This window comes from Nerophis lumbriciformis, linkage group LG38 (genome assembly GCF_033978685.3).
Source record: "Nerophis lumbriciformis linkage group LG38, RoL_Nlum_v2.1, whole genome shotgun sequence".
Lineage (NCBI taxonomy): Eukaryota > Metazoa > Chordata > Actinopteri > Syngnathiformes > Syngnathidae > Nerophis > Nerophis lumbriciformis.
This window is the reverse complement of record NC_084585.2, coordinates 1,766,216-1,794,111: the sequence shown is the minus strand read 5'-3', so window position 1 is coordinate 1,794,111 and position 27,896 is coordinate 1,766,216. Positions and strand designations below refer to the sequence as shown.

Below are 27,896 nucleotides of genomic sequence, written 5' to 3'. Positions count from 1 at the left end.
ATATATATATATATATATATATATATAGGATAGAATCACACACGCAAACCTATGGTATGTACGACTATTGCATTACTTTTTTCTCCATCTGTGTGTGTGTGTGTGTGTGTGTGTGTGTGTGTGTGTGTGTGTGTGTGTGTGTGTGTGTGTGCAAGGACTTCCTGACTGGTATCTGTCAACACTTCTGTGGCACAGATCATCACGGTTGTGCGATTGAGCGCCTCGTCGCTTTCTATAAGATGAAGTATGTGGTTTCTCCAGCAATAAAAAGGCAGCTTTTGCAGGCGGGGGAGTCCTTGAAGTAAACAACACCGACGGTCTATTAATATGGCGCATATGTCACCAACCAGTTTGACAGAAATGAGCTACTTTATGGTTATTAATGATACAAAAAGCAGAGCAAAGGTAAAACCGGTGACTTTACCTAAATATTGAATACTATCTAATATTTAATACTGCTAATAAACCTATAGATCAGAGCTGGGCAAATATTTTGACTCGGGGGCCTCATTGAGAGAAAAAAAATGTGTGTGTGTGTATAAATGATATATACACATTTAGATGTAAAAACCTGCTGTACAGTATGTGTGTTTGGCTCCCTTTTTTCAGGAACACTAATACCAAAAGTGACAATGTCCCATAGAGTTGTAAAAAAGTTATGACAGACCACCTCAAAAAAAAAAAAGGGAATGGAATTTTACAATTTTTTACTGAATGGGACACCCAAAATGTACATTGAAATAAAGAAAGTGGGATTGACAATATTAACTATGAACAATAAAACACTGAATATTAACAACATATGAATGTCGCTCTTCTTTTAAATAAATGATAAATGGGTTGTACTTGTATAGCGCTTTTCTACCTTAAAGGTACTCAAAGCGCTTTGACACTACTTCCACATTTACCCATTCACACACACATTCACACACTGATGGAGGGAGCTGCCATGCAAGGCGCTAACCAGCAGCCATCAGGAGCAAGGGTGAAGTGTCTTGCTCAGGACACAACGGACATGACGTGGTTGGTACTAGGTGGGGATTGAACCAGGGACCCTCGGGTCGCGCACGGCCACTCTTCCACTGCGCCACGCCGTCCCTTTAGACAAGTAAAACACAACAAAAATGTAAAAAACAGCCAAATATGAATGCAAAGTGTAATAAACACCTACAATACTCATACCTGCCAACTACTCCGGTTTTCCCGTAATTAGTACGGTTTTCATCAACCTATTCCAGGTTACGGTTGCAGTGATAAAAAATACGGTTTTTCATTAATTAAAAAAAATTTTTTTTTTTAAAATGCGCGAGGCTATTTATAGCACCGCTGCCAAGCACGAGGCACCTGTTGCCCATTGTTTCCAAACAAGCGAACGATCATGGAATCAGCCGGAGAAAAATCGCAAACGAGTCTTAAACCGAAAAGAAAACTGCAGTCATTCCGTGAAGAATATTCAAAAGCCTATCCGGGAATAATTATCCCTTCCAAAAAGGGTGAAAACTACGCGAATTGCACCTTGTGCAGACAAGATTTTTCGATCGGACACGGAGGAATTAGCGATGTAAAAGACCACGTTGGGACAAAAAAACACAAGTCTAATGCCGTTGCTAGCGATACAAGTGGAAAACTTTCAACGTTTTTCGGATTTTAGCCACAAAAAGGTAATGACACCAATGTTATCTATTGGAATTGTTTAGTACTGTTATACTGTTAAAAGTGTTTATACTATTTATGCTTTCAAGTCCAAGTTGAAGAAATCTTGTTAAATGTTGACAGCATAACTACCAAAATACAGAAGTATGTCCTTAATATTTTTGCAGTGCTATTTCTGTTGAAAAGTTCAAATGATTACATTAGAGATGTGATGTGCCACTTTTCAAGTGTCTGATGGCTTCAATTAATTTTCATTCATTTTTCATATTTTGAATTCTTTTGAAAGGCTTACAAAAAAACTACATTTGAATTGTAATTCCATGCTATTGACAGGACTATTAATTTTAATGAAGTTAGCTTACCATGTTTACAGTATGATCATTGTGATAGAAATGTGAATTTTAGGCACAGAATATTTTTTACAATTGAACAAGGCAGTAGATTATACAAGCTTGGACAGAAAGTTAATAATGACACCAATTTTTTTTTTAATGGAATTGTTTAGCACTGTTTTACCATTTGTTTACTGTAAAAAGTGTTTATACTGTTTATACTTTCAATGAACAAATTGAAGTCTTGTGAAAGGTTGACAGGATAACTGGCATTAACTGTCAAAATAATTTCAAACTATTGAAGTTAGCTTACAGAATAAACATGTCAATCAACCCATATGATTTTTGCTGTAATATTTTTGTTTTGAAAAGTCACTGTGACTGATAGAAAAGTGATGGTTTTAGCAACATTTTAACCTGTCTGAATGCTAATAATCATTTTGCGTCGGGGGGGCGAAGCCTGAATCCCCCACCAGGACTTTGTCCTGGACCCACTGGGGCCTGCGGCCCCTGGACCCTGGCTACTAGGTTTTTCTGATTTCAAAAGTTGGCAGGTATGTGATATATTATCACATAAAAATGTGCTTCCACATGTGTTTGTGACACATGTGTTTGGGGCTGGCTGCTCTGAAAACACTCTGCTTTGTTCCTGGTCTGAGCTGCTGTGACCTAGATGACCCTAATAACGCCTAGAACACCCAACCAAAAGTGCAGATTTCTACCATTGAAATACTTTCTATAGTTGAAGACTTACGCTCATTTAAAAACATCATAATGGCAAATACACTTTTCATGGTAAAGGTGTAAAAAAAAGATGCAGAACGTTGGAGGGGCCGGATTGAACATTTTAATGGGCCGCATTTTGCCCAGGTCTGATATAGATGCCACTGATTTTCTTTACAGTCCGATACCGAGTAAAAGTCAAGCTGCTATCGGCCATACCGATCCAATACTTTTTGCAAATTGACTTCATGTGTCTTCTAAAATGCAAAAAGTAGTGAATTTCAACAATACAATATGACGTATCATAGCAGTGTTTCTTCACCAGTGTTGGGTTGCCAGAGCCCCCAAGAGAGCCGCCAGAAAGATATCGATTTCTTAGCTGTGGTTCGTAAGGCTACTCAATTGCAATACGCTTTTCCACCACTTGTGGCAGTACTGACAATATCCAACAAACAGAAGAAGTTCTAGAGATCATTTTCAAGTGAAAAAATTGTGACTAAATTGGTGAAAATGTGTTTTCATTTGCACTTTAATTTTATTGACAGTTTATTTAAGAAACATATAAATTTTTATTTATTATTAATTTAGTTGAATGTATTCATTTTAGAACTGCTTAATTGTGTGGACTTGTTTTTTTTTTGGCACTTTTTATGAGTTCCCTCTTTTGCAGTATGTTTGATTAGTATATGTCTTTAGCTTTTTATTTATTAGGGTAGATTTAGTCATTAAATAGCATTAAAGTCACGAGTAAGATTACGCACTAAGTCTTAATAATTGAATGACACCGAGGTCAAAAAGGTTAAGAAGCCCTGGCATAAAGAATACAACACAGAGTTATTTATTTATTTATTTTAAACGCTTAAGTATATTAAGGTGGTGGCGTGAATAATAATATAGCCAAGGTAATAACAGAAAAAAACAAATGACAAAATCATTCAAAGTACACAAAAATGGCGTTGCAAACCATAAAAAAAGGAAAAATTGAAATAATAAAAGCATTAAAATAAATGAATGAATAAACTATTAGAATAAAAAGTTATTCACAATTCAGTTACACGAATATGTTAACGTGGAAAAAAACTGAAAATTCAACATTGACCTCGTTCACAAGTTTTCTTACTTTTGTACACTTTGTTCCTGTAAATAATACACATTATCTCAAATACCTGAAGTCTCAAAAGTATTGATATTTTAGATTTGAGATTCGATATTAGAGCATAAAGATCTGGTATGGATATTCCAGTATTGTCCACACATCACTAATAAATGCATGAATGGTCAACTGCATAAGCTTTTTCTTTAGAAAAATAAATATATATTAAAAAAACAAATGTGTGTGTGTGGGTGTGTATACATATGTATACAGTATATAATAAATGTAGATATATGTATATATAGTACAGGCCAAAAGTTTGAACACACCCACTAACCTACTCAGTGGCCTAGTGGTTAGAGTAGGTAGGTTGTGAGTTCAAACCCCGGCCGAGTCATACTAAAGACTATAAAAATGGGAGCCATTACCTCCCTGTTTGGCACTCAGCATCAAGGCCTGGAATTGGGGGTTATATCACCCAAAATGATTCTCAGGCGTGGCCCCCGCTGCTGCTCACTGCTCCCCTCACCTCCCAGGGGGTGAACAAGGGGATGGGTCAAATGCAGAGGACACATTTCACCACACCTAGTGTGTGTGTGACTATCATTGCTACTTTAACTTTGAATGAACACATGTGGAGTTATGTACTTAACAAAAAAAGGTGAAATAACTGAAATACATTCTAGTTTCTGATAAAATAATTACTGCTTTGCACACTCTTGGCATTCTCTCCATGAGCTTCAAGCACACCTGTGAAGTAAAAACCATTTCAGATGACCACCTCTTGAAGCTCATGGAGAGAATGCCAAGAGTGTGCAAAGCAGTAGTCAGAGCAAAGGGTGGCTATTTTGAAGAAACTAGAATACAAAACATGTTTTCACCTTTTTTTGTTAAGTACATAACTCCACATGTGTTCATTCATCGTTTTGATGTGACAATCTATAATGTAAATAGTCATGAAAATAAAGAATGTACTGTACATCAAACAGCATATTTTAGCCTTTATCGGAAGCCTTGCATGATGTCATGCTTAACAGCAGTTGAACAGGTTTTGTGCAGCCAATTGTGCAGCATTCAGCATTAGTTCCTTCATGATGAAGGGCCAATGTAGACCGTACGGCAGGTTGCAACTTCCCATGTGAAGTGGATTGAAGTAGAAGTACAGTACAAACATTGGGCATGTTGACTTTGTGCTCAACAAGGCGTGACTTTAGCAAGAAGACGATACAATGATTTGAGTTTAGTGTATTCCTTCTGCATCAATAAGTCTCACCTGCCACACACCTGGCGGGTGCTGACCATCTCCTCTATTTTAAAGCACTGGCCTGAGACGCAGCTGCTGCCATGCAAGTCTGCGGTTGGAGGGGTGGGGCCCCGGCCCCGGATTAGTCATCACTTTTCAAAACAGGCTGCAGCTCAAACGGCATAGTTGTGTGAGGCCTGGGTGGACTGCATTGTTAGCAACTCATGACGTCTGGGATAGCTCCCGCTGGTGTAAGGTGACATTGGACGTGGTATGAGCCTCACGCCCGTCGAAAGTGGAGCGTGAGAGAGCTATTTGTTTTGACTAACGTGTGATGTCACCTTGCATGGCCCCCAGGCTCAGCTGTCATATAATGGACGCTTCTCTTTATTCAACCATATTTACAAAACACAAGCTTTCCAATGCCCCTCCATCCATTTTCTACCGCTTATTCCCTTCAGGGTCGCAGGGGGTGCTGGAGCCTATCTCAGCTGGCGGGGTACACCCTGGCAACACCGGCCCTAACCAATCTGGCGCCCTAGGCAAGATTTTAGGTGGCGCCCCCCCCACAAGAAACCGAATAGCTTTATCTTTGACCTTTTTTTTTTTACTTACAACTATACCTAATATATAAAGGGGTGGAAAAGTGACTATTACCTGCAGGGCAAACATTAGCTAACCAGAAAGCAATAAAATTGTAAACAAAAAACACCTGCTTAAAAGATCTAATACCTGAGGAATGTAAGGTGGGAGTACTGTAATTACCTAACGTTACATTATTATTTTCCATAACAATTTAGCCCCCTCCACAATATTAACCCGACGTTAAAACAGAACTAGCTATTTATTGATTAGCAATTGCCGAATCATGTAACATTAGCTTAATGCTAAAAAGCCAGGTTACTATCACATTCTGTAACAGACAAATAATTTCATGTAGGCTAACGTTACCTACCTGCTACCTCTGTCTTTTCTCGTTTCTCCTCCTCTTCTTTTCTCTTTTTTCTTCCCTGGGCACCTGACAGTTTTGGCCGTTTTGACATCTTGTGTTGATTTTTTGATGTGGTGACGTCCAAAAAGAGTCATGATACGGGAAGGGAGGGGGCGCACCGTGCGGGGGGAGGGGGGGTGGCGCGAAATGTTGTAACAAATAATATTTCTATTAAATAGGCTTTACTTTGCATTTTAATTAACGTGGGATTATTTTTTGTATTTAGAAATAATAGTACCAACTTTTTTTTTTTTTTTTTTTTTTTTTTTTTTCTCCAACATTTGTGGCACTGGCGTGGCGCCCCCTGATGGACGGCGCCCTTAGCATTTGCCTATACGGCCTATGCCACGGGCCGGCCCTGCACGGGGAGAACATGCAAACTCCACACAGAAAGATCCCGAGCCCGGGATCAAACTCAGGACTACTCAGGACCTTCGAATTGTGAGGCAGACGCACTAACCCCTCCTCCACCGTGCTGCCCAGCTTTCCAATGAATTATAACAATTCAGACATGCACCTGGGGATAGGCCCCTCCCACCTCCAAAGACATGCACCTGGGGATAGGCCCCTCCCACCTCCAAAGACATGCACCTGGTCTATCTGTGTTGGCCTTCTGATGTGGTGGTGACTTGTCCAGGGTGTACCCCGCCTGCCGCCCGAATGCAGCTGAGATAGGCTCCAGCACCCCCCAGCGACCCCAAAAGGGACAAGCGGTAGAAAATGGATGGATGGATGAATAAATATTTGTTATTATTGACACGTCGCTTGTAGGGTTGTATAGTACACCAGTACTAGTAAAGTACCGCGATACTAATGAATCATATTTGGTACTATACCGCTTCTAAAAAGTACCGGTTCTCTCTCCCCCGCCCCCTTTTTTTTTTTTTAATGGGTATGACACGGTGACATTGCTGGTTTTAGGAGCAGAGGAGCATGTTGGGCAGCGCACACACACAGAGTACTTACAAGCAGACACAGTGTGTAGGCAGAAAAGGGAGAATGGACGCATTTTGGTGTAAAAAGTCAAGATAAAGGTGAAGTTATAACACTGAAACACCCTCAGGAAGAGCTGCTTTAACACATGGCTAGAGAGTTAGCGGCTAACATCCATCCACGGTGTTTTAGTTACTTCTAAATCACTAATCCTGGCCTCCATGGTGACAAATAAAGTAAGTTTCTTACAAGTAGCATTATCACTGGAGGACGAGGAATAGCTAAACATGCTTCACTACACACCGTAGGAGGATACAATAGCTCACAATGTAAACAAATGTCATGGGTGGATCTACACCTGACATCCACTGTAATGATACCAAGTTTGACACCCCTGATGTAGACGATCGTATTTACATTAAAAAAGGAGAAGTGTTGTCTTATTGCCTTATTTGGGTAGAATTTTATTAAACAAAACCAGTTTTCTTTTAAGTAATATAGAAATTTACCAGAGCTGTTTATCTATTTTAATGTGGAATGTAGTTCATCATAGAACTGGCACCCAATCTTGTTAAAAAAAAAAAAAAGGATTGATTTTGAATTGAGAATTGTTTTGAATTGAGAATCGATTCTGAATCAAATGGCTAGCGCCAAGAATTGAATGGAATGGTGTGTTGTACTAAGATTCACTGTTTACTGTACGTGTGACCTTGCATTCTACTTGCTCATTTGCTCACCTTGCTTTGACCTCTTGCTAGTGCCTTGCATCTGTGCAAGTCAGTGGGAGCATGAGTGGTCCTGACTGGGTCGAGATGGCAGCAAGGAAAACAACTAAACAATGCAAATATGTACATGCTCCTGTTACTGTACATCATGCTTCTGTTACTGTACATCATGCTCCTGTTACTGTACATCATGTACATCATGCTTCTGTTACTGTACAGCAGAGGTGCATTGCCAGGAGGTAAAAAATAGACCTTAAATGAGCGATCATCAATCTTCACTAAGACATCACTTTTGTCACTTGATTGACATTCACGTCGTCCTGCGAAATTCTGTATCCCTAAAATATTAGCCATGTCAATGATTGTGTGAATGCTCCAAACATCCTCTTATTAGCCATGTCAATGATTGTGTGAATGCTCCAAACATCCTCTTATTACCCATGTGTACTCCCGTGGCAGGGGATAAAAAATATATCAGGGATACAGAATTTTGCACGACAACAACACCCGAGGGTCTTGTGAGATGCTGCCACATCATTATTAAGAAAAAATGACCGACAGGAAGGCCAGAAACACTTTTTGATTTCAACAGACTCTCGCGCCGTACCTGCCGTCAAAACTTTAAAGACCGACTGCACAGTTCCTGTCTTCACAATAAAAGCCCTGCTTCATCCTGCCTGCGCTAACAAAATAAGAGTCTCAGAAAGCTAGCAAGCTATGGAGTTTGCCGCCAATGTATTTCTTGTAAAGTGTGTAATGATAATAATACATTTAACTTATAAGGCACCTTTCTAGGCACTCAAGGACACCGTACAAAATCAAAACAATAAAATCAATTGGATAAAAACAATTGCATGTTTGCATGCATGTTCCAAATAAACACAAACTCCACTCAACTTTAACCTAAAGACAGCATACTCGACCATTTTTCCTGTTTGACTAATTACACTTGGTTGAATATTTTCTAACAGTTCACACTTTAAAAAAATAAAAGTGTGTATCGTTCCGGCTGATACGGAATATCGGCATGGCATGGGGAGTGAACAAGTTGTATGGGGACACATCTACCTGTCAGATCATCATTTAAATGTGCTCATTTTTTTGACCCTGGCTGACATTATTCAAGTGGAACCATAAAAGGCTTACACTTTCCCACTTTTACCCACTTGGACTGTTTATGAAATCAGCCTGCTTGGTTTGTGTTTGCAGATATTTTGGAGGCTAATGGTGAATGAATGAGGGAAAAAGGGAAAAAGGGAAATTGTAGTTTTTGGTGCGGCCCTCACTGACTTGGGACCATTGCAAAATGATGTGCGGCCCAAAGTCACCAGCCTTGGCGTCACTATAGACAGACATTTTAAACTTGACAAACAAGTCAATGGCGTTTTAAAAATCGTGTTTTTATCATCTTCGTCTTTTAGTAAAAGGTAAAACCGTTTTTATCTTTGAACCTTTTTGAACAAGTGGTGCATGCTTTTATTTCAAGTGGCCTGGACTACTGCAATGCACTTTATGCTGGCATTAGCCAGAAAGCTCTCTCTGTCATGACTTGGTCCTGGGTGTTTGCTTTTCCGGGATGCAACGGAAAGTTGGCACGGGCGAGACGGGAATGAAGGTACATGATTTATTTATATTTATCAAAAAAAAAGGAATAAACAAAAAGCGCGCACAGAGGCGGAGAATAAACTATGAAACCAAAAGACTATAGCAAAAAAGTACAACAAAAAACACGCACAATGGCGGAGAACAAACTATGAAACCAAAAAGACTATAAACATGGAACAAAAACTTACTTGGCTTGGACAGAAATAGTTGCTTGAGGAATTGACATGGAAAGAAGTAACAGGCATGGACAGAGCATAAATGTGGTGATGTCGTCAGGACGAACAACAGAAAATGAATGAACTTAAATACTATGGACATGATTAGTGAAAGCAGGTGCGTGACTCAAAACGTGAAACAGGTGCGTGACGTGACAGGTGAAAACTAATGGTTGCTATGGTGACAAACAAGAGTGCACAATGAGTCCAAACGTGGAACAGGTGAAACTAATGGGTAATCATGCAAACAAGACAAGGGAGTGAAAAGCCAGAAACTAAACAAAACATGACTTAAAACAAAACATGATTACACAGACATGACACTCTCCCGGTTGCAGTTAGTCCAGAAGGCGGCAGCAGGACTTTTAATAGGGGCCAGGAGACATCAGCATATAACCCCAATTCTTCAGAGTTTGCACTGGCTCCCTGTTCATTTTACAATTGATTTTAAAACCTTGCTGTTTGTTTTTAAAGCTTTACATGGACTGGCACCTCAGTATATCTCAGACCTCATCAAAACTTACACTCCTGCGCGCGCTCTGAGGTCCGAGAGCCAGCTCCAGATCGTGGTGCCCAAGACCAGACTTAAAACCAGGGGAGGCAGGGCCTTCTCTGTGGTCGGCCCTAAGCTCTGGAACATTCTGCCCCTCCATGTTCAAACTGCTCCCACAGTGGACGGTTTTAAGTCTCGTCTTAAGACCCACTTTTATTCTCTGGCTTTTAACACTACGTGAGTTGTGTGGTCCTAAAATTTTGATTTCTATTTAATTGGTTTTTCCCTTTAAAATCGTTTTTAATCATATTTATTTTATATTGGTTTTATATGTATTTATCTTTTGTTTTTATTCAGTCATTGGTGGAGCTAAGGATAATATTTGAATATTGTTTTTAATATTGTTGTGCAGCACTTTGGAAACATTTTGTTGTTTAAATGTGCGATATAAATAAAGTGGATTGGATTGAATGTTGTCCACCATATTGCTGGGCTCATGTCTAGACCTCATATTCAGTCCCGTGTCAGTCAGCGTGCTGCCATTACTTCTTTCTTCATTTCAGCATACAATAGAAAAACTGTATCCATTATTCACAGGCTTCTCTACACTGCATACTTGGCAGGTCTGGTTTCTTTGCACCGTGCTGTTAGGTCAGGGTTCTTCTGCTGGTTGCACCTCATGCAAAATGGCAAAGTAAAGGTGATAGAGGAGTCAGTTGCTGATAAATGTTGAAATGCATTCACATAGGAGACATTTTGCAAAGGCCATAAAAAACACATTTGTTTAAGTGTGTGTTGCTTTGTACGCTCTCTCAGTGTTTCCATACTGTATATCTCTCAGTGAGAAATATCATGTTTCCATACTGTATATCTCTCAGTGAGACATATCATGTTTCCATACTGTATATCTCTCAGTGAGAACTGCTATATAATGTAAATGACTTACTTACCTGGTGTGTGTTGTGTCGCAGTCATACACACACAGTGACAGCTGGGACGCACGTGCACTTTTTCGATGGCTTTTGTGTCAGATTGACCGTCAAGGGCATTCTGTTTCTTGCGTAAACAGCGCAGGTTTCAAACTCAAAGCCCGGGGGCCAATTCTGGCCCACCACATCATTTTATATGGCCCACAGGACGAGGAATAGCTAAACATGCTTCGCTACTGTCATGTCTGTGTAATCATGTTTTGTTTTAAGTCATGTTTTGTTTAGTTATTGGACTCTTTAGTTTCTGTCTTTTCACTCCCTTGTCTTGTTTCCATGATTACCCCATTAGTTTCACCTGTTCCACGTTTGGACTCATTGTGCACTCTTGATTATCACCATAGCAACCCATTAGTTTTCACCTGTCACGTCACGCACCTGTTTCACGTTTTGAGTCACGCACCTGTTTTCGTTAATCATGTCTGTAGTATTTAAGTTCAGTGTTTTCAGTTTGTTCTTTCTGGTGACATCCAACATATTTATGCTTCTGCACACTCTCCACACCCTTATGATCCTTGCTGCTCTTTTTTCATGCCGGTTCCATGCCAAGTAAGTTTTTGTTTATTCAGCCACAGTTAGTGTTTTTTTTTGTTGTTCATAGTTTTTGCCTTTGTGCAAGTGTTTGGTTTCATAGTTTGTTCTCCGCCATTGTGCGCGCCTTTTGTTTACTTCCTTGTTTTGTATTTATAGTCTTTAAATAAAAAATGTATCTTCATTCCCGTCTCGCCCGAGCCAACTTTCCGTTGCCTTCGAGAAAAACTAAACCCCAGGACCAAGTCATGACAGCTACACACTGCACACTACACTACACTACACACTGTCGGAGGATACAATAACTCACTGGCATCACCGCTAACAAAAGCTAGCGTGCCTGAATGTAAACAAATGCCATGGGTGGATCTACACCTTACATCCACTGTAATGATACCAAGTACAAGAGCGTATCTAGTCAATCCTACTATAAATACATTGATATTTTTTATTGTCACAAAATCCTTTAAAAAAAATTCATATTATGTTTATAACGTCAGTAAATATGTCCCTGGACACATGAGGACTTTGAATATGACCAATGTATGATCCTGTAACTACTTGGTATCACATCCATACCTAAATGTGTGGTATCATCCAAAACTAATGTCAAGTATCAAAGAAGAGAAGAATAAGTGATTATTACATTTGAACAGAAGTGTAGATAGAACATGTTAAAAGAGAAAATAAGCAGATATTAACAGTAAAAGAACAAGTAGATTAATAATCCATTTTTACAGTTTGTCCCTCATAATGTGTAGAAAATAATAGGTGTATAAATGACACAATATGTTACTGCATAGACTAATTAGGAGTCTTTGTTTGTTTACTTACTACTAAAAGACAAGTTCACTATTTTATTTAAGGACTAAATGACAATAATAAACATATGTTTCATGTACACTAACATTGTTTGTTCAAATAAAGCCAATAATGCCATTTTTTTGTGGTCCCCTTTATTTAGAAAAGTATCGAAAAGTATCTTAATACATTTTGGTACTGGTACCGGTACCAATATATTGGTATGGGTTAGGGATGTCCCGATCCAGGTTTTTGCACTTCCGATCCGATACCGATATTGTTTTTGAACTTCCGATCCGATACCGATACTGACCGATACTGGCCTATCCGAGCATGTATTAAAGTTTAAAGTTATTTAGCCTACTTAGTTGTCAGAATCATGTTGAAAAGGGTTTTAGTACTCTTGATAACAACTAGCCAGCTGAATTAGGGGAGTTTGAATAATACACAATGGTTGGTAACAAGAAACTGACCTGTTTATTCAAGGATAAACACAAAATAGACAAAATTATACATGACAAACAGAAATGGCATCATTGAACTAGGGCTGGGCGATATGGCCTTTTTTTAATATTGCGATATTTTAAGGCCATATTGCGATACACAATATATATCTCGATATTTTGCCTTAGCCTTGAATGAACACTTGATGCATATAATCACAGCAGTATGATGATTCTATATGTTTTGATTGATTGATTGAGACTTTTATTAGTAGGTTGCACAGTGAAGTACATATTCCGTACAATTGACCACTAAATGGTAACACCCCAATAAGTTTTTCCACTTGTTTAAGTCGGGGTCCACTTAAATTGATTCATGATACAGATATATACTATCAGATATATACTATCATCATAATACAGTCATCACACAAGATAATCACATTGAATTATTTACATTATTTATAATCCAGGGTGTGGAGGGGGGCGCCGGATGTAAGTGTCAAAAAGACAGCCAAAAGAGTTTGATATGAGAATAAATCTAAAGTTAAAATATAGGGTAGAAATGCACCCATTTGCAGGAAATGTAGTCTTGATTTTCAAAATGTTCTTTCAAGGCTTGCATGTCTACATTAAAACATTCTTCTTCATACTGCATTAATATATGCTACTTTTAAACTTTCATGCAGAGAAGGAAATCACAACTAAAAAAAATCACTAATTTTTTCATACGGTGTTGATGTGGAAATTTTTGCCTCGGCATTTTGATGGTGTGGACGTGTGGCACCGAACGGAGATAAGCGTCTCGACAGACGTCACAATATTTGAACAATGATGACGAAAACTGTTGTCTCTGTCGTGTCCGTGTGTCGAAAATTGTTATGCGCTTATTTTTTTTATTTGATTTTGTGCGTGGCATAGATTTGCTATGCGCAGAGGACGCTTAAACAGTGCGCAATTGCACAGGCGAGCACCTTAGAGGGAGCGTTGGTCACACGGCTGCGCTAGCATCACGGCTAACGTTAGCCATGCTGCTACCTCTCTGCTCGGGGAGGACGTATACGTATGTGACGTATGACGTGACAGTATGTGACGTATGACGTGACAGTATGTGACGTATGACGTGACAGTATGTGACGTGTGTAAGAAGGTGCGCTTGCTGTCTGTGAGAGGGAGACACAGGAAAGAGTGAGAAGAGCCTGTCGTGTAATGCCAGCAGCTAAAAGCAACTGCGTGAGAATCCACAGACCTGTGGATGTGTTGAAGGTGTGCTGGAAAATGCGGAACGGAAAATAGGGCGCAGCAGAAAAGTGGAATGTACTATTTAAATAGGTATGTTGGAAAACACGGAGCGGAGTTTTTTTTTTTATCTGGATCTGGATCGGCATTTTCCCATGCCTTGCCGATACGCATTTTTTTGCAAATATCGGCGGCCGATCCGATCCAAATATCGGATCGGGACATCCCTAGTATGGGTACAACCCTAATGCATAGGCACATGTGTGATAATGTCATGAGATGTATGCATTTATATTCTTATATTATTCACTGTTACAAGCAGCCCTCAGATGGCAACCATAAATGCGAGTGGCCCCCAAAAAGGAGTTTGACGGGCCTGGATAAAGCTAAAGGATGATTGTAAGAGGTACCAGTGTGTGGTCCTTGGTGTTCAGTAGTCAATCATTTGTCTGATGTTGGACCGTCATTGCCCTGGACTGGATTGTGCTCATTTTATTTTCTTCCGCAGCAAGTGTTGTGATTGAATGTTCTCTTTGCATATTTGATTTGAATGCAGCCTTTTTTTGTACTCCACTACTTGCACCCAGAGCTCCATGTTGCTGTAGCAGCGTGGTTGCATTGATCTCATACTTCCTTTAACTTCCATGTTGCCGTAGCAGCGTGGTTGCATTGATCTCATACTTCCTTTAACTTCCATGTTGCCGTAGCAGCGTGGTTGCATTGATCTCATCCTTCCTTTAGCCTCCATGTTGCCGTAGCAGCGTTGTTGCATTGATCTCATACTTGCACACATTAGCAGAGTTCTTTCTTGGTACACTGTGTGCGCTCATATGACTAACTGGCAAATGAGTCACCAAATCCTGTTGGCCAACTTCCCAGTTGATGTGAACGGGACCATTGCTAGAAGGTTCCCAGTGGCTTTTGACGTTCGTTTGTTGGGAAGGGAAAGTATAGCACCGAGCGATGACGTCATTCACGCAAGTATGGAAACTGGGATATTTCCTAGAATTCTGTTTTTTTTTTTTTAGCAAGACAACACACACCTGAAGGACAAATGTACACCACTGAAGTACTAAATACCCTCTTTGAGGATTGGTTTTTGCTTAACATTAACTCGGCACAATGAAAATCTCACAGCCTGTAGAAACTTGCATTCAAGTTCCGTCAGCACATTTTTGTTAACTTAGCAACAATATTATTGCAGAAAGCAGAAGCACATGACTAACATGAGGCCGGGTGATGCCCTGAGCACTATTATTTCTTCTCTTCATCAATATTCAACTATAAATAATGCATCTTTTTCTTGTTGTCGTTGAAGCAAAGTGTGTAATATGATTATAATTGCATGCCCTCAACTAACTCCTCACCTATTTTTGTATTGCATGCAGCAAAAGTGTATGAAGTAGGGTTGTACAGTATACCGGTATTAGTATAGTACCCCGATACCAATGAATCATATTCAGTACTATACCGCCTCTAAAAAGTGCCAAACTGTCAGGCTTGGACGGAGGAAGGGACTCAGATGCAGAGAGGTGATTCCAAATAAAGCTTTTATTTTGAAATACTCTTTAAGCCTCCAGAGCCGAGTAAATTCAATTACTATAAAATACAAAAAATACTATCGACAAAAATGTTCCAAAAGGGAAAAACCGAAAATCACTCCAAAAAAAAGGAGGAATACAAAATAAGGACGAAATAATTAGCACCGTATCTGTTATCAAAAAATTTTACAAAAAACGCTCCAAACAGGAGGAAGAAAATAACGACTATAAAACTTAACTACTCTAATCAATGTAAACAAAAAATCACTCAACAAACTTTGAGGAAAAAATCTTTAAGGAAAAATAATAACTCACCACTGCGGTAGAAAAAGGTAGGATAACAAAAGTCGCTCTGAGGGAGGAAAAAAGTCAATTCAAAATTACAGCGTGGGATATTCTGGGAGCAAGGACGTAGACGTGAGACAAGGCAAGGCATGAACATGAACAGGGACATGGAACGCAAGACAGGCACGAAAGCTCGAGACAATCTGGCACAGAACAAGGGGAGGCTTGGGCTTATAAAGAACATGAGGGTAATGGGAAACAGGTGGAAACAATCAAGGGTCAGGAATGACGTCAGACTGGTGACACAAGAGGAAGGACCCGTGATCTGAAACAAGAGGAGTTGCTTTTCAAAATAAAACATGTAGATCACAAGACAGAAAAAACCAAGACAAGACTTCCCTCACCGCGATGTGACACAAACATGCAAAGTACTAAACATCACCACCGTCACAATGTAAACAAATGGGTGGATCTACACCTGACATCCACTGAAATGATACCAAGTACAATAGTCGATACTACTATGATTACATCGATATTTTTTAGCATCACAAAATCTTCTTTCGGTTTTTTATTTATTTATATTATGTTTATAAAGTCAGTAAATATGTCCCTGGACACATGAGGACTTTGAATATGACCAATGTATGATCCTGTAACTCAGGCATGTCCAATGTGCGGCCCGAGGGCCATTTGTGGCCCCCCAGCTAATTTGTTAACGGCCCCCGGCACATTCTGAAAATACTACGATAAAAATGTAAAACACGAAAAAGTGTAATAAAAGATTAAACGGGTGAAATGTAACAAGAAAAAGTTGCAATGTTGACACTAATAACACAAAGCTGCCGTGCGGACTGTTATTGACCTATTGAAGGCTCCAATTACTTCAATGGAACAATTCCACTTTGAAATATTTTGAGGGGGAAATATTGCATATTTTGTGCAAAACAAAGTTTTCTTTCACAAAAAGGGCAACAAACAAACAAAAAATGAAAAAATTATAAAATCTTATAATCAACAGATCTATAGACTTAAGCGTTAAAAGTTTTTAAAAAAATGAAATTTGGCTTATTTTCAACACTTATTCTTTTTATTTTTTTATGGTTATGAATTATTGACCTATTTAAGGTTCCAATTACTTCACATCAAATATTTCACTTTGAAATGTTTTGGGGGAAAATGTTGCATAGTTTGTGTGTTTAACATATAAATAAGGGTTTTGACATAAAGGGCATTAACATAAAAAGAACATTTAAAAAAACGTTATAACGACAGACAGACCTGAAGTTGATATCGAGATGCAAGCGTTAAATGAAAAAATAATAATTTATGACTTATTTCTAACATTTTTATGACTGAGACCCTTCCGGGTACCGGGGACCAAACTTGAGGAAAGCCATAAAGGTTTAAAAAAAAAACCCTATATATTGTATTGGTTTTAAAAAAGGAAAAATATAAAAATGGCCCCCGCATGCTTTGATTTTTCAGTCTGTGGCCCTGAGTGGAAAAAGTTTGGACACCCCTGCTGTAACTACTTGGTATCGGATCGATACCTATACCAAAGACTATAAAAATGGTTAGCCATTACCTCCCTGCTTGGCACTCAGCATCAAGGCTTGGAATTGGGGGTTAAATCACCAAAAATGATTCCCGGGCGCGGCACCGCTGCTGCCCACTGCTCCCCTCACCTCCCAGGGGGTGATCAAGGGTGATGGGTCAAATGCAGAGGACAAATTTCACCACACCTAGTGTGTGTGTGACAATCATTGCTACTTTAACTTTAACTTTAAATGTGTGGTATCATCCAAAACTAATGTCAAGTATCAAAGAAGAGAAGAATAAGTGATTATTACATTTTAACAGAAGTGTAGATAGAACATGTTGAAACAGAAAATAAGCAGATATTAACAATAAATGAACAAGTAGATTAATAATCCATTTTCTACCACTTGTCCTTTATAATGTGTAGAAAATAATAGGTGTATAAATGACACAATATGTTACTGCATAGACTAATTAGGAGTCTTTGTTTGTTTACTTACTACTAAAAGACAAGTTGTCTATTTTATTTAAGGACTAAATGACAATAATAAACATATGTTTCATGTACCCTAACATTTTTTGTTCAAATAAAGACAATACTGCCATTTTTTTGTGGTCCCCTTTATTTAGAAAAGTATCAAAGTACCGAAAACATTTTTTGTGTTGAACTGACATTGCTTTTTACGACATTATATTGTGAATGAAAAAACAGTACACATTCTTTTTTTTATTCTGGCAACTTAGCTACCAGTTTTTCTACCGTAAAAACAAATGTACCGTCTTCCCATTTACAGTAATACACCGTTAAAAACAAGATTTTACAGTAAAAATATGGCAGCTCAGTCAACAGAATTTTAACGTAAAAAAAAATGGTAGTTTTTTTCAATTTACAGTAATATGCTGTAAAGAACACCGTAAAATGTATTGTCATTTGTATTAATTTGATGGGCAGTTTGCTGTAAAATCACAACTCAAGCAGATATTTAAGTATTTATTTTTATTTAGAGAAAGACATGTTTGGAAAGTATGATAATATACTGTAATATTTGTTGCAATAATGGATACAAAATAAAGTTTAAAAGGTATGCAATTTCAAGCAGTACATATATTTTTTCTGTCAAAATGCAAAAAATCAATAACATTTTGTGAGAAAATATGAAGTATTTTATTGCCATATATCATTTCCAGGTGTTTGTGGGCCAGATAAAGGGATGTTGCGGGCCAGATGTGGCCCCCGGGCCTTGAGTTTGACACCTGTGATGTGGAGCAACTTCCTCCAGCTGTCCACAGCGCCTCTGCTGGTTGCAGACGAGTACTGTCGTGCACTCGGATACTTCATCAGAAATTGCTTGACAATATAGACCGGGGCTATTTAACTGGCGGCCTGGGGGCCAAATCCGGCCGGGGAATGTCACCCTACAGGACCCCGAGTTCGGTTCAGAACTTGGTAGACAAACATTTTCCAGCACATTCCTAAAAACAGTGGGGGGAACTTGGACCACTGTAAACACATTGGCTGATCCTTGCACTGACATTTCAATCTTACTAGCAAACATAGAACACTCGGGCCAAAACTTGTGATTTACAACTGAGGCGTTCCTCAAGGCACCCCTTTAAGTCCTCTCCTTTTTGGCAGATACATGTTTTTTTTTCGTAATGTGATTAAGTGTTATAACTGAGGTGTTGCCTTAGCTTGTTTACTTCACATGCAGTCAGTAGTCATTTGTTCAACTTCTTTAGTCATATTAGCAATGTTCCTCAAGCTTCCATTTTAGGTCCTCTCTTTAGCATATTTAATGGGGGGTTTATCTTTGTTGGCCCTGTGATGAGGTGGCGACTTGTCCAGGGTGTACCCCGCCTTCCGCCTGAATGCAGCTGAGATAGGCTCCAGCACCCCCGCGACCCCGAACGGGACAAGCGGTAGAAAATGGATGGGTTTACAAGTTCAGTTCAGAAAACTTGCAGCAGATTCCTCAAATGTTGTCATTGAGATGATCTTTTAATGAGTTTTTTGCCGAGGTCCTTTAGAAAACAGCAAATAGCTCCTGTAACTCTGACAAAATAGACCAAACTCAAATGTCCACTGTAGAGGACACCAGTTCTCCGAAATATACTATAAAGTGAAGGGAGACGTCTGTCCCCCCGGTCTTTAGCTTTCTGGAAATGTGGCCCCCAAAACCAATTTAGTTGAAAATCCACACAGTTCTTAACAATCAAGTGATTGAATTAAAGGCCCATGAATTGATTAAAGTGGACCCCGACTTAAACGACTTGACAAACTTATTGGGGTGTTACCATTTAGTGGTCAATTGTACGGAATATGTACTGTACTGTGCAATCTACTAATAAAAGTCTCAATCAATCACACGACATTGAAACAACGTTGAGAAGAGTGGAATTAAGTCCTGATGTTGAGCAACGCAAACATAACGTTGACACAACATGCTTTTTGACAACATTTAATCAATGTTGGGTTCTGGCGTTGAGTTGACCATTGAATTTAGGTCATTTTCCAAGCAATATTCTACAACACAAACACAAGGTTTGAAACAAGATGCTTGTTTATTCAATGTCAAGTTGTGGCGTTGATTTGACCATTGAAATGTGGTCAAATCCAAATTTGGATCCAACTTTAGACACCGACGTTGTCTGAATTTACACATAAAACTATTTTGCAACTTTGTTTCAAAGTCCCTTTTAAAGGACATGCCTGCTGGGGGTCATTCAAAATTACTCCTATTATTATTCTTTCATGGAAATGTGTTTATTTGTCAAGACCATTACATTAATACTACCAACTTCAAATAACTAATGTGTGAAAATCCAATCGTCTTTAATGGAGTCTCCTTCGTGAAAGACCGGGCTTATTTTTGTCACTTTATGTAGTTCTGGATAATATTTGTATCTAAATCCTATAGTTGTAGCATTTGCAAAGGTTGTTCAACCATCCAAGAAGTATATTTCACACATTGAGTACATTTATGGACAAAACACACACACACGTTTACAGGAGGACTTCCAGCTACTCGGACAAAGAAACATCCATCCATCCATCCATCTTCTTCCGCTTATCCGAGGTCGGGTCGCGGGGGCAGCAGCCTAAGCAGGGAAGCCCAGACTTCCCTCTCCCCAGCCACTTCTTCCAGCTCCTCCCGGGGGATCCCGAGGCGTTCCCAGGCCAGCCGGGAGAGATAGTCTTCCCAGCGTGTCCTGGGTCTTCCCCGTGGCCTCCTACCAGTCGGACGTGCCCGAAACACCTTCCTAGGGAGGCATTCGGGTGGCATCCTGACCAGATGCCCGAACCACCTCATCTGGCTCCTCTCCATGTGGAGGAGCAGCGGCTTTACTTTGAGCTCCCCCCGAATGACAGAACTTCTCACCCTATCTCTAAGGGAGAGCCCCGTCACCCGGCGGAGGAAACTCATTTCGGCCGCTTGTACCCGTGATCTTGTCCTTTCAGTCATAACCCAAAGCTCATGACCATAGGTGAGGATGGGAACGTAGATCGATCGGTAAATTGAGAGCTTTTCCTTCCGGCTCAGCTCCTTCTTCACCACAACGGATCGATACAGCGTCCGCATTACTGAAGACGCCGCACCGATCCGCCTGTCGATTTCACGATCCACTCTTCCCTCACTCGTGAACAAGACTCCGAGGTACTTGAACTCCTCCACTTGGGGCAAGATCTCCTCCCCAACCCGGAGATGGCACTCCACCCTTTTCCGGGCGAGAACCATGGACTCGGACTTGGAGGTGCTGATTCTCATCCCAGTCGCTTCACACTCAGCTGTGAACCGATCCAGTGAGAGCTGAAGATCCTGGCCAGATGAAGCCATCAGGACCACATCATCTGCAAAAAGCAGAGACCTAATCCTGCAGCCACCAAACCAGATCCCCTCAACGCCTTGACTGCGCCTAGAAATTCTGTCCATAAAAGTTATGAACAGAATGGGTGACAAAGGGCAGCCTTGGCGGAGTCCCACCCTCACCGGAAACGTGTCCGACTTACTACCGGCAATGCGGACCAAGCTCTGGCACTGATCATACAGGGAGCGGACTGCCACAATCAGACAGTCCGATACCCCATACTCTCTGAGCACTCCCCACAGGACTTCCCGAGGGACACGGTCGAATGCCTTCTCCAAGTCCACAAAGCACATGTAGACTGGTTGGGCAAACTCCCATGCACCCTCAAGCACCCTGCCCAGAGTATAGAGCTGGTCCACAGTTCCACGACCAGGACGAAAACCACACTGTTCCTCCTGAATCCGAGGTTGGACTATCCGGCGTAGCCTCCTCTCCAGTACACCTGAATAGACCTTACCGGGAAGGCTGAGACATGAATCATGTGGAACACAACAACACAACAGCATGTTGAAGTTTGAAAGTTTGCCTTCTGATTGAGCGTGTGTTTGGTTTTGGAAGGCACCTGGCAACAAACAATGAGCAACAAGTTGTGCAGAGAGCTGAGACATCAGTGTAATAATAATAATAATAATAATGTTCACAGACTGGCTGGGTTAGGTGTTGACAATACACTGCAGTTATACTCTTATGGCCTCTTTTAAATGGCACCTCCATGAAGGAACTGGGCCGGGCCCTGCACCGTTGCTGGGATCCGCCTAGAGACTGCTCTAAGCCCAAACACTTGTCTTTGCTACCTGCAAAATAATCATCATAAGTGTTAGCCCTCATTGATTGGACTGTAGATGTCATTACATCAACCACCCAGGTGTGCAGTATTTACCCTCATGTTGATCAAGTAGAGAACTGAACAGTTTCCTGCTTTGTTTCCATTGTCTTAAAGCACACTTTTTCTTTTCAATGGACCAAGTGGGGGGGGTCTACCTCATTCATATACAGGTAAAAGCCAGTAAATTAGAATATTTTGAAAAACTTGATTTATTTCAGTAATTGCATTGAAAAGGTGTAACTTGTACATTATATTTATTCATTGCACACAGACTGATGCATTCAAATGTTTATTTCATTTAATTTTGATGATTTGAAGTGGCAACAAATGAAAATCCAAAATTCCGTGTGTCACAAAATTAGAATATTACTTAAGGCTAATACAAAAAAGGGATTTTTAGAAATGTTGGCCAACTGAAAAGTATGAAAATGAAAAATATGAGCATGTACAATACTCAATACTTGGTTGGAGCTCCTTTTGCCTCAATTACTGCGTTAATGCGGCGTGGCATGGAGTCGATGAGTTTCTGGCACTGCTCAGGTGTTATGAGAGCCCAGGTTGCTCTGATAGTGGCCTTCAACTCTTCTGCGTTTTTGGGTCTGGCATTCTGCATCTTCCTTTTCACAATACCCCACAGATTTTCTATGGGGCTAAGGTCAGGGGAGTTGGCGGGCCAATTTAGAACAGAAATACCATGGTCCGTAAACCAGGCACGGGTAGATTTTGCGCTGTGTGCAGGCGCCAAGTCCTGTTGGAACTTGAAATCTCCATCTCCATAGAGCAGGTCAGCAGCAGGAAGCATGAAGTGCTCTAAAACTTGCTGGTAGACGGCTGCGTTGACCCTGGATCTCAGGAAACAGAGTGGACCGACACCAGCAGATGACATGGCACCCCAAACCATCACTGATGGTGGAAACTTTACACTAGACTTCAGGCAACGTGGATCCTGTGCCTCTCCTGTCTTCCTCCAGACTCTGGGACCTCGATTTCCAAAGGAAATGCAAAATTTGCATGGTTGGGTGATGGTTTGGGGTGCCATGTCATCTGCTGGTGTCGGTCCACTCTGTTTCCTGAGATTAGGACTAGCAGCTGCCAAATATGCGGGCCCGACCAACGCTGCTTGCAGCTTTAATTATATTTATTATTTATGAAAGAGAGGTTAACAAGTGAAATGTGTTTAATGATGTACAAGCATGTTTCTTTCATGAAGACAAGAATATAAATTGGTGTGATTGTGATGACTTGCATTGATAGGAATCAGACAGTAGTGATGATAACATCCACATTTTACAATGAAGTCCGCCTTCCTGTCCAATACCACATGAAAGTTTGTCCAGCTTCCAGACTCCTTTTTATGCACTTTACAAGAAATACATTGGCGGCAAACTCTGTAGCTTGCTAGCTTGTGCGCGCTAGCTTTCTGAGACTCTTATTTTGTTAGCGCAGGCAGGATGAAGCAGGGCTTTTATTGTGAAGACAGGAACTGTGCGGTCGGTCTTTAGAGTTTTGACAACAGGTACGGTGCGAGAGTCTGTTGAAATAAAAAGTGTTTTGTCATGATCCGTTACCCGGATCATGGTATGATTTATGTTGGTTATGTTTCTGGTTTTAGTCGGTTTCCTGGGTGCACCCTCTTTCCCTGTTTATTGTTGGTTTCCATGGGCACTGATTCTCCTCACCTGTCTTAGTTTTGCAATTAGTGTTTCCACCAGGTGTTTTGGCTAATCACTCCCCTTTGTAGTTTCCTGTCACCCAGCAGTAAGTGCTGGGTCAATGTTTGCAATAGGCAACATTTACGTCCTCCTGTTTTTGCTCCTCGCTCTTTATATTATTCTGCCGACCAGAATCCCCGTTTTTTCACCCTTGGTGACATTTTGGTTTTTGTTTAGCTCCACGCTTGCTAGCGTCCTCAGTTTTGTATTTTTGTCCTGCCTTTTATTTATTAAATATACTTAAATCTTACCTGCACACCGCTCCTGCTTGTCTTCTGCCTTGGAAGGAACACACAATCTCAACCATGCGTCCAAGACGTAACATGTTTCTCGTTTTTTCTTAATAATGATCTGGCGTCATCTCACAAGACCCTCGGGTGCCCTGAATGTCAATCAAGTGACCAAAGTCACGTCTAATTTTTAGATGTATTTTTTTAATGCCTAGCTGGTGATGGACTGACACACCCTCCACCATCCACCATCCACCGCTAGCTCGCCACCCCCGTCTTAAAGCTTAGACCCTGTAGTTGATAGTCCCATGAAGGGGTGTGAAAAAGAATCGATTTTCGAATTAATCGCAATTCTTATTTGTAACGATTCTTAATCAATTTAAAAAAAATCAAAAATCAATTTGACATATTGTTGATGTAAATGATCATATCTGCTGTACAGATTTACTTTATAAAAAATAAATGTAATGTATAAATAATGTATTAGAGCCATTTATCTATTTTATGGAGACACATAGTTAATCATAAAACTGCCAGCCATAATGATTTTAAATTGAGAATTGTTTTGAATGGAGAATGGACTGTCAATCACAAAGTCCAATTGAATCATGCAGTGCTCAAATATTCACTGCCTCCCAATAATGATCATAGACACTCTTTGTATTTTCTGTGTGTATTAATAGTGCAACTTGTCTGGTGGGGACAACTCTTTGACTCAGAAGCAACAGATAAAATGCGCCCAACATGGTGAAGTATGTTACAGAGTGTTTGGCATATTACCCATCATGCTTTGCAAAGATGGGTGTAATCATGACAATTATGTAAGTTTGGTGCTTAGATGTTTTTTTATAACGTCCACTTTGCACATGTTTCAACTAAATAGAAAGTGACTAAGTCTGTTAGTGAGTCACACCTGATCTTCCTTTTGCTGCATTTGCAACATATCACACCTGAAATGTTTGGATTCTTTCCCACGTGTGATCTTTATATCCTCAGACTGTGGAAGCAAATAAGAGTATTTATAGTTTTGTCCTGACAAGTGTGTTGTGTGTCTTTGCAGTCGCAGCACAAACAGACCACGTCCAGACCTGCAGCCCAGGTGTCCACGGTGCAGAGTGAGGTACGCAACATTTCCTCCTTCAAGAGTCGCCCTTATGTGTGACCCCTGACCCCTGACCCCTGTAGACTATGTGTGCCTTTGTTGCTGCCTTTCCTGTGCCAGCACCCCCTGCTGTGAGAGCACAGCTGAAAGAAGGAAGAACATGTTGCTTTTCCTCCTATGTAGGCCTGAGTGACAAGTTCTTTAACCCTTTACTTACTTTTTTTATATGTACACATTAGGGTTGTCCCGATACCAATAATTTAGTATTTTGATACTTTTCTCAATAAAGAACACCACAAAAAATGGCATTATTGGCTTTATTGTAACAAAAAATGTTAGTGTACATGAAACATATGTTTATTATTGTCATTTAGTCCTTAAATAAAATAGACAACTTGTCTTTTAGTAGTAAGTAAATAAACAAAGACTCCTAATTAGTCGTATGCAGTAACATATTGTGTCATTTATACACCTATTATTTTCTACACATTATGAGGGACAAACTGTCAAATTTTATTACTAATCTACTTGTTCATTTACTGTTAATATCTGCTTATTTTCTCTTTTAACATGTTCTATCTACACTTCTGTTAAAATGTAATAATAACTTATTCTTCTCTTCTTTGATACTTGACATTAGTTTTGAATGATACCACACATTTAGGTATGGATGTGATACCAAGTAGTTACAGGATCATACATTGGTCATATTCAAAGTCCTCATGTGTCCAGGGAGGTACAAACCCCGTTTCCATATGAGTTGGGAAATTGTGTTAGATGTAAATATAAACGGAATACAATGATTTGCAAATCCTTTTCAAGCCATATTCAGTTGAATATGCTACAAAGACAACATATTTGATGTTCAAACTGATAAAACATTTTTTTTTTTGCAAATAATCATTAACTTTAGAATTTGATGGCAGCAACACGTGACAAAGAAGTTGGGAAAGGTGGCAATAAATACTGATAAAGTTGAGGGATGCTCATCAAACACTTACCGGTATTTGGAACATCCCACAGGTGTGCAGGCTAATTGGGAACAGGTGGGTGCCATGATTGGGTATAAAAGTAGATTCCATGAAATGCTCAGTCATTCACAAACAAGGATGGGGCGAGGGTCACCACTTTGTCAACAAATGCGTGAGCAAATTGTTGAACAGTTTAAGAAAAACCTTTCTCAAGCAGCTATTGCAAGGAATTTAGGGATTTCACCATCTACGCTCCGTAACATCATCAAAGGGTTCAGAGAATCTGGAGAAATCACTGCACGTAAGCAGCTAAGCCCGTGACCTTTGATCCCTCAGTCTGTACTGCATCAACAAGCGACATCAGTGTGTAAAGGATATCACCACATGGGCTCAGGAACACTTCAGAAACCCACTGTCAGTAACTACAGTTGGTCGCTACATCTGTAAGTGCAAGTTAAAACTCTCCTATGCAAGGCAAAAACCGTTTATCAACAACACCCAGAAACACCGTCAGCTTCGCTGGGCCTGAGCTCATCTAAGATGGACTGATACAAAGTGGAAAAGTGTTCTGTGGTCTGACGAGTCCACATTTCAAATTGTTTTTGGAAACTGTGGACGTCGTGTCCTCCGGACCAAAAAGGAAAAGAACCATCCGGATTGTTATAGGTGCAAAGTTGAAAAGGTAGCTTGTGTGATGGTATGGGGGTGTATTAGTGCCCAAGACATGGGTAACTTACACATCTGTGAAGGCACCATTAATGCTGAAAGGTACATACAGGTTTTGGAACAACATATGCTGCCATCTAAGCGCCATTTTTTTCATGGACGCCCCTGCTTATTTCAGCAAGACAATGCCAAGCCACATTCAGCACGTGTTACAACAGCGTGGCTTCGTAAAAAAAGAGTGCGGGTACTTTCCTGGCCCGCCTGCAGTCCAGACCTGTCTCCCATCGAAAATGTGTGGCGCATTATGAAGCGTAAAATACCACAACGGAGACCCCCGGACTGTTGTACGACTGAAGCTCTACATAAAACAAGAATGGGAAAGAATTCCACCTTCAAAGCTTCAACAATTAGTTTCCTCAGTTCCCAATCGTTTATTGAGTGTTGTTAAAAGAAAAGGTGATGTAACACAGTGGTGAACATGCCCTTTCCCAACTACTTTATCACGTGTTGCAGCCATGAAATTCTAAGTTAATTATTATTTGCAAATAAAAAAAATTACGTTTATGAGTTTGAACATCAAATATGTTGTCTTTGTAGCATATTTAACTGAATATGGCTTGAAAAGGATTTGCAAATCATTGTATTCCGTTTATATTTACATCTAACACAATTTCCCAACTCATAGGGTTTGTATTTTCTGAGTTTATAAACATAATATGAATTTTTTTTCAAACGAAAAAATATTTTGTGCCAATAAAAAGTATAGATGTAATCATAGTAGTATCGACTATTGTACTTGGTATCATTACAGTGGATGTCAGGTGTAGATCCACTCATGGCATTTGTTTACATTGTGACGGTGGTGAGATATTGTATCCTCCTACGGTGTGTAGTGAAGCATGTTTAGCTATTCCTCGTCCTCCAGTGATAATGCTACTTGTAAGAAACTTACTTGATTTGTCACCATGGAGGCCAGGATTAGTGATTTAGAAGTAGCTAAAACACTGTGGATGGACGTTAACCGCTAGCTAGCTAGCCATGTGTTAAAGCAGCTCTTCCTGAGGGTGTTTCAGTGTTATAACTTCACCTTTATCTTGACTTTTTAAGCCAAAATGCGTCCATTCTCCCTTTTCTGTCTACACACTGTG

The 27,896-nt window shown here is 40.0% G+C and overlaps 1 protein-coding gene across 11 annotated transcripts in view; it reads left to right on the top strand.

Moving 5' to 3' along the window:
- The window catches only part of cast (calpastatin), a 113,423-nt gene that overhangs the window by 45,577 nt on the left and 39,950 nt on the right, over positions 1-27,896 (top strand). For 9 of the 11 annotated variants that reach the window (XM_061932677.2, XM_061932683.2, XM_061932678.2 and 6 more), the window contains exon 2: positions 25,070-25,129. In XM_061932677.2, coding sequence (XP_061788661.2) covers positions 25,070-25,129 — 60 coding nt within the window. Of the gene's footprint in view, positions 55-25,069; positions 25,130-27,896 lie in introns of all 11 variants that reach the window. The other 2 variants (XM_061932685.2, XM_061932679.2) reach the window with 1 other exon arrangement.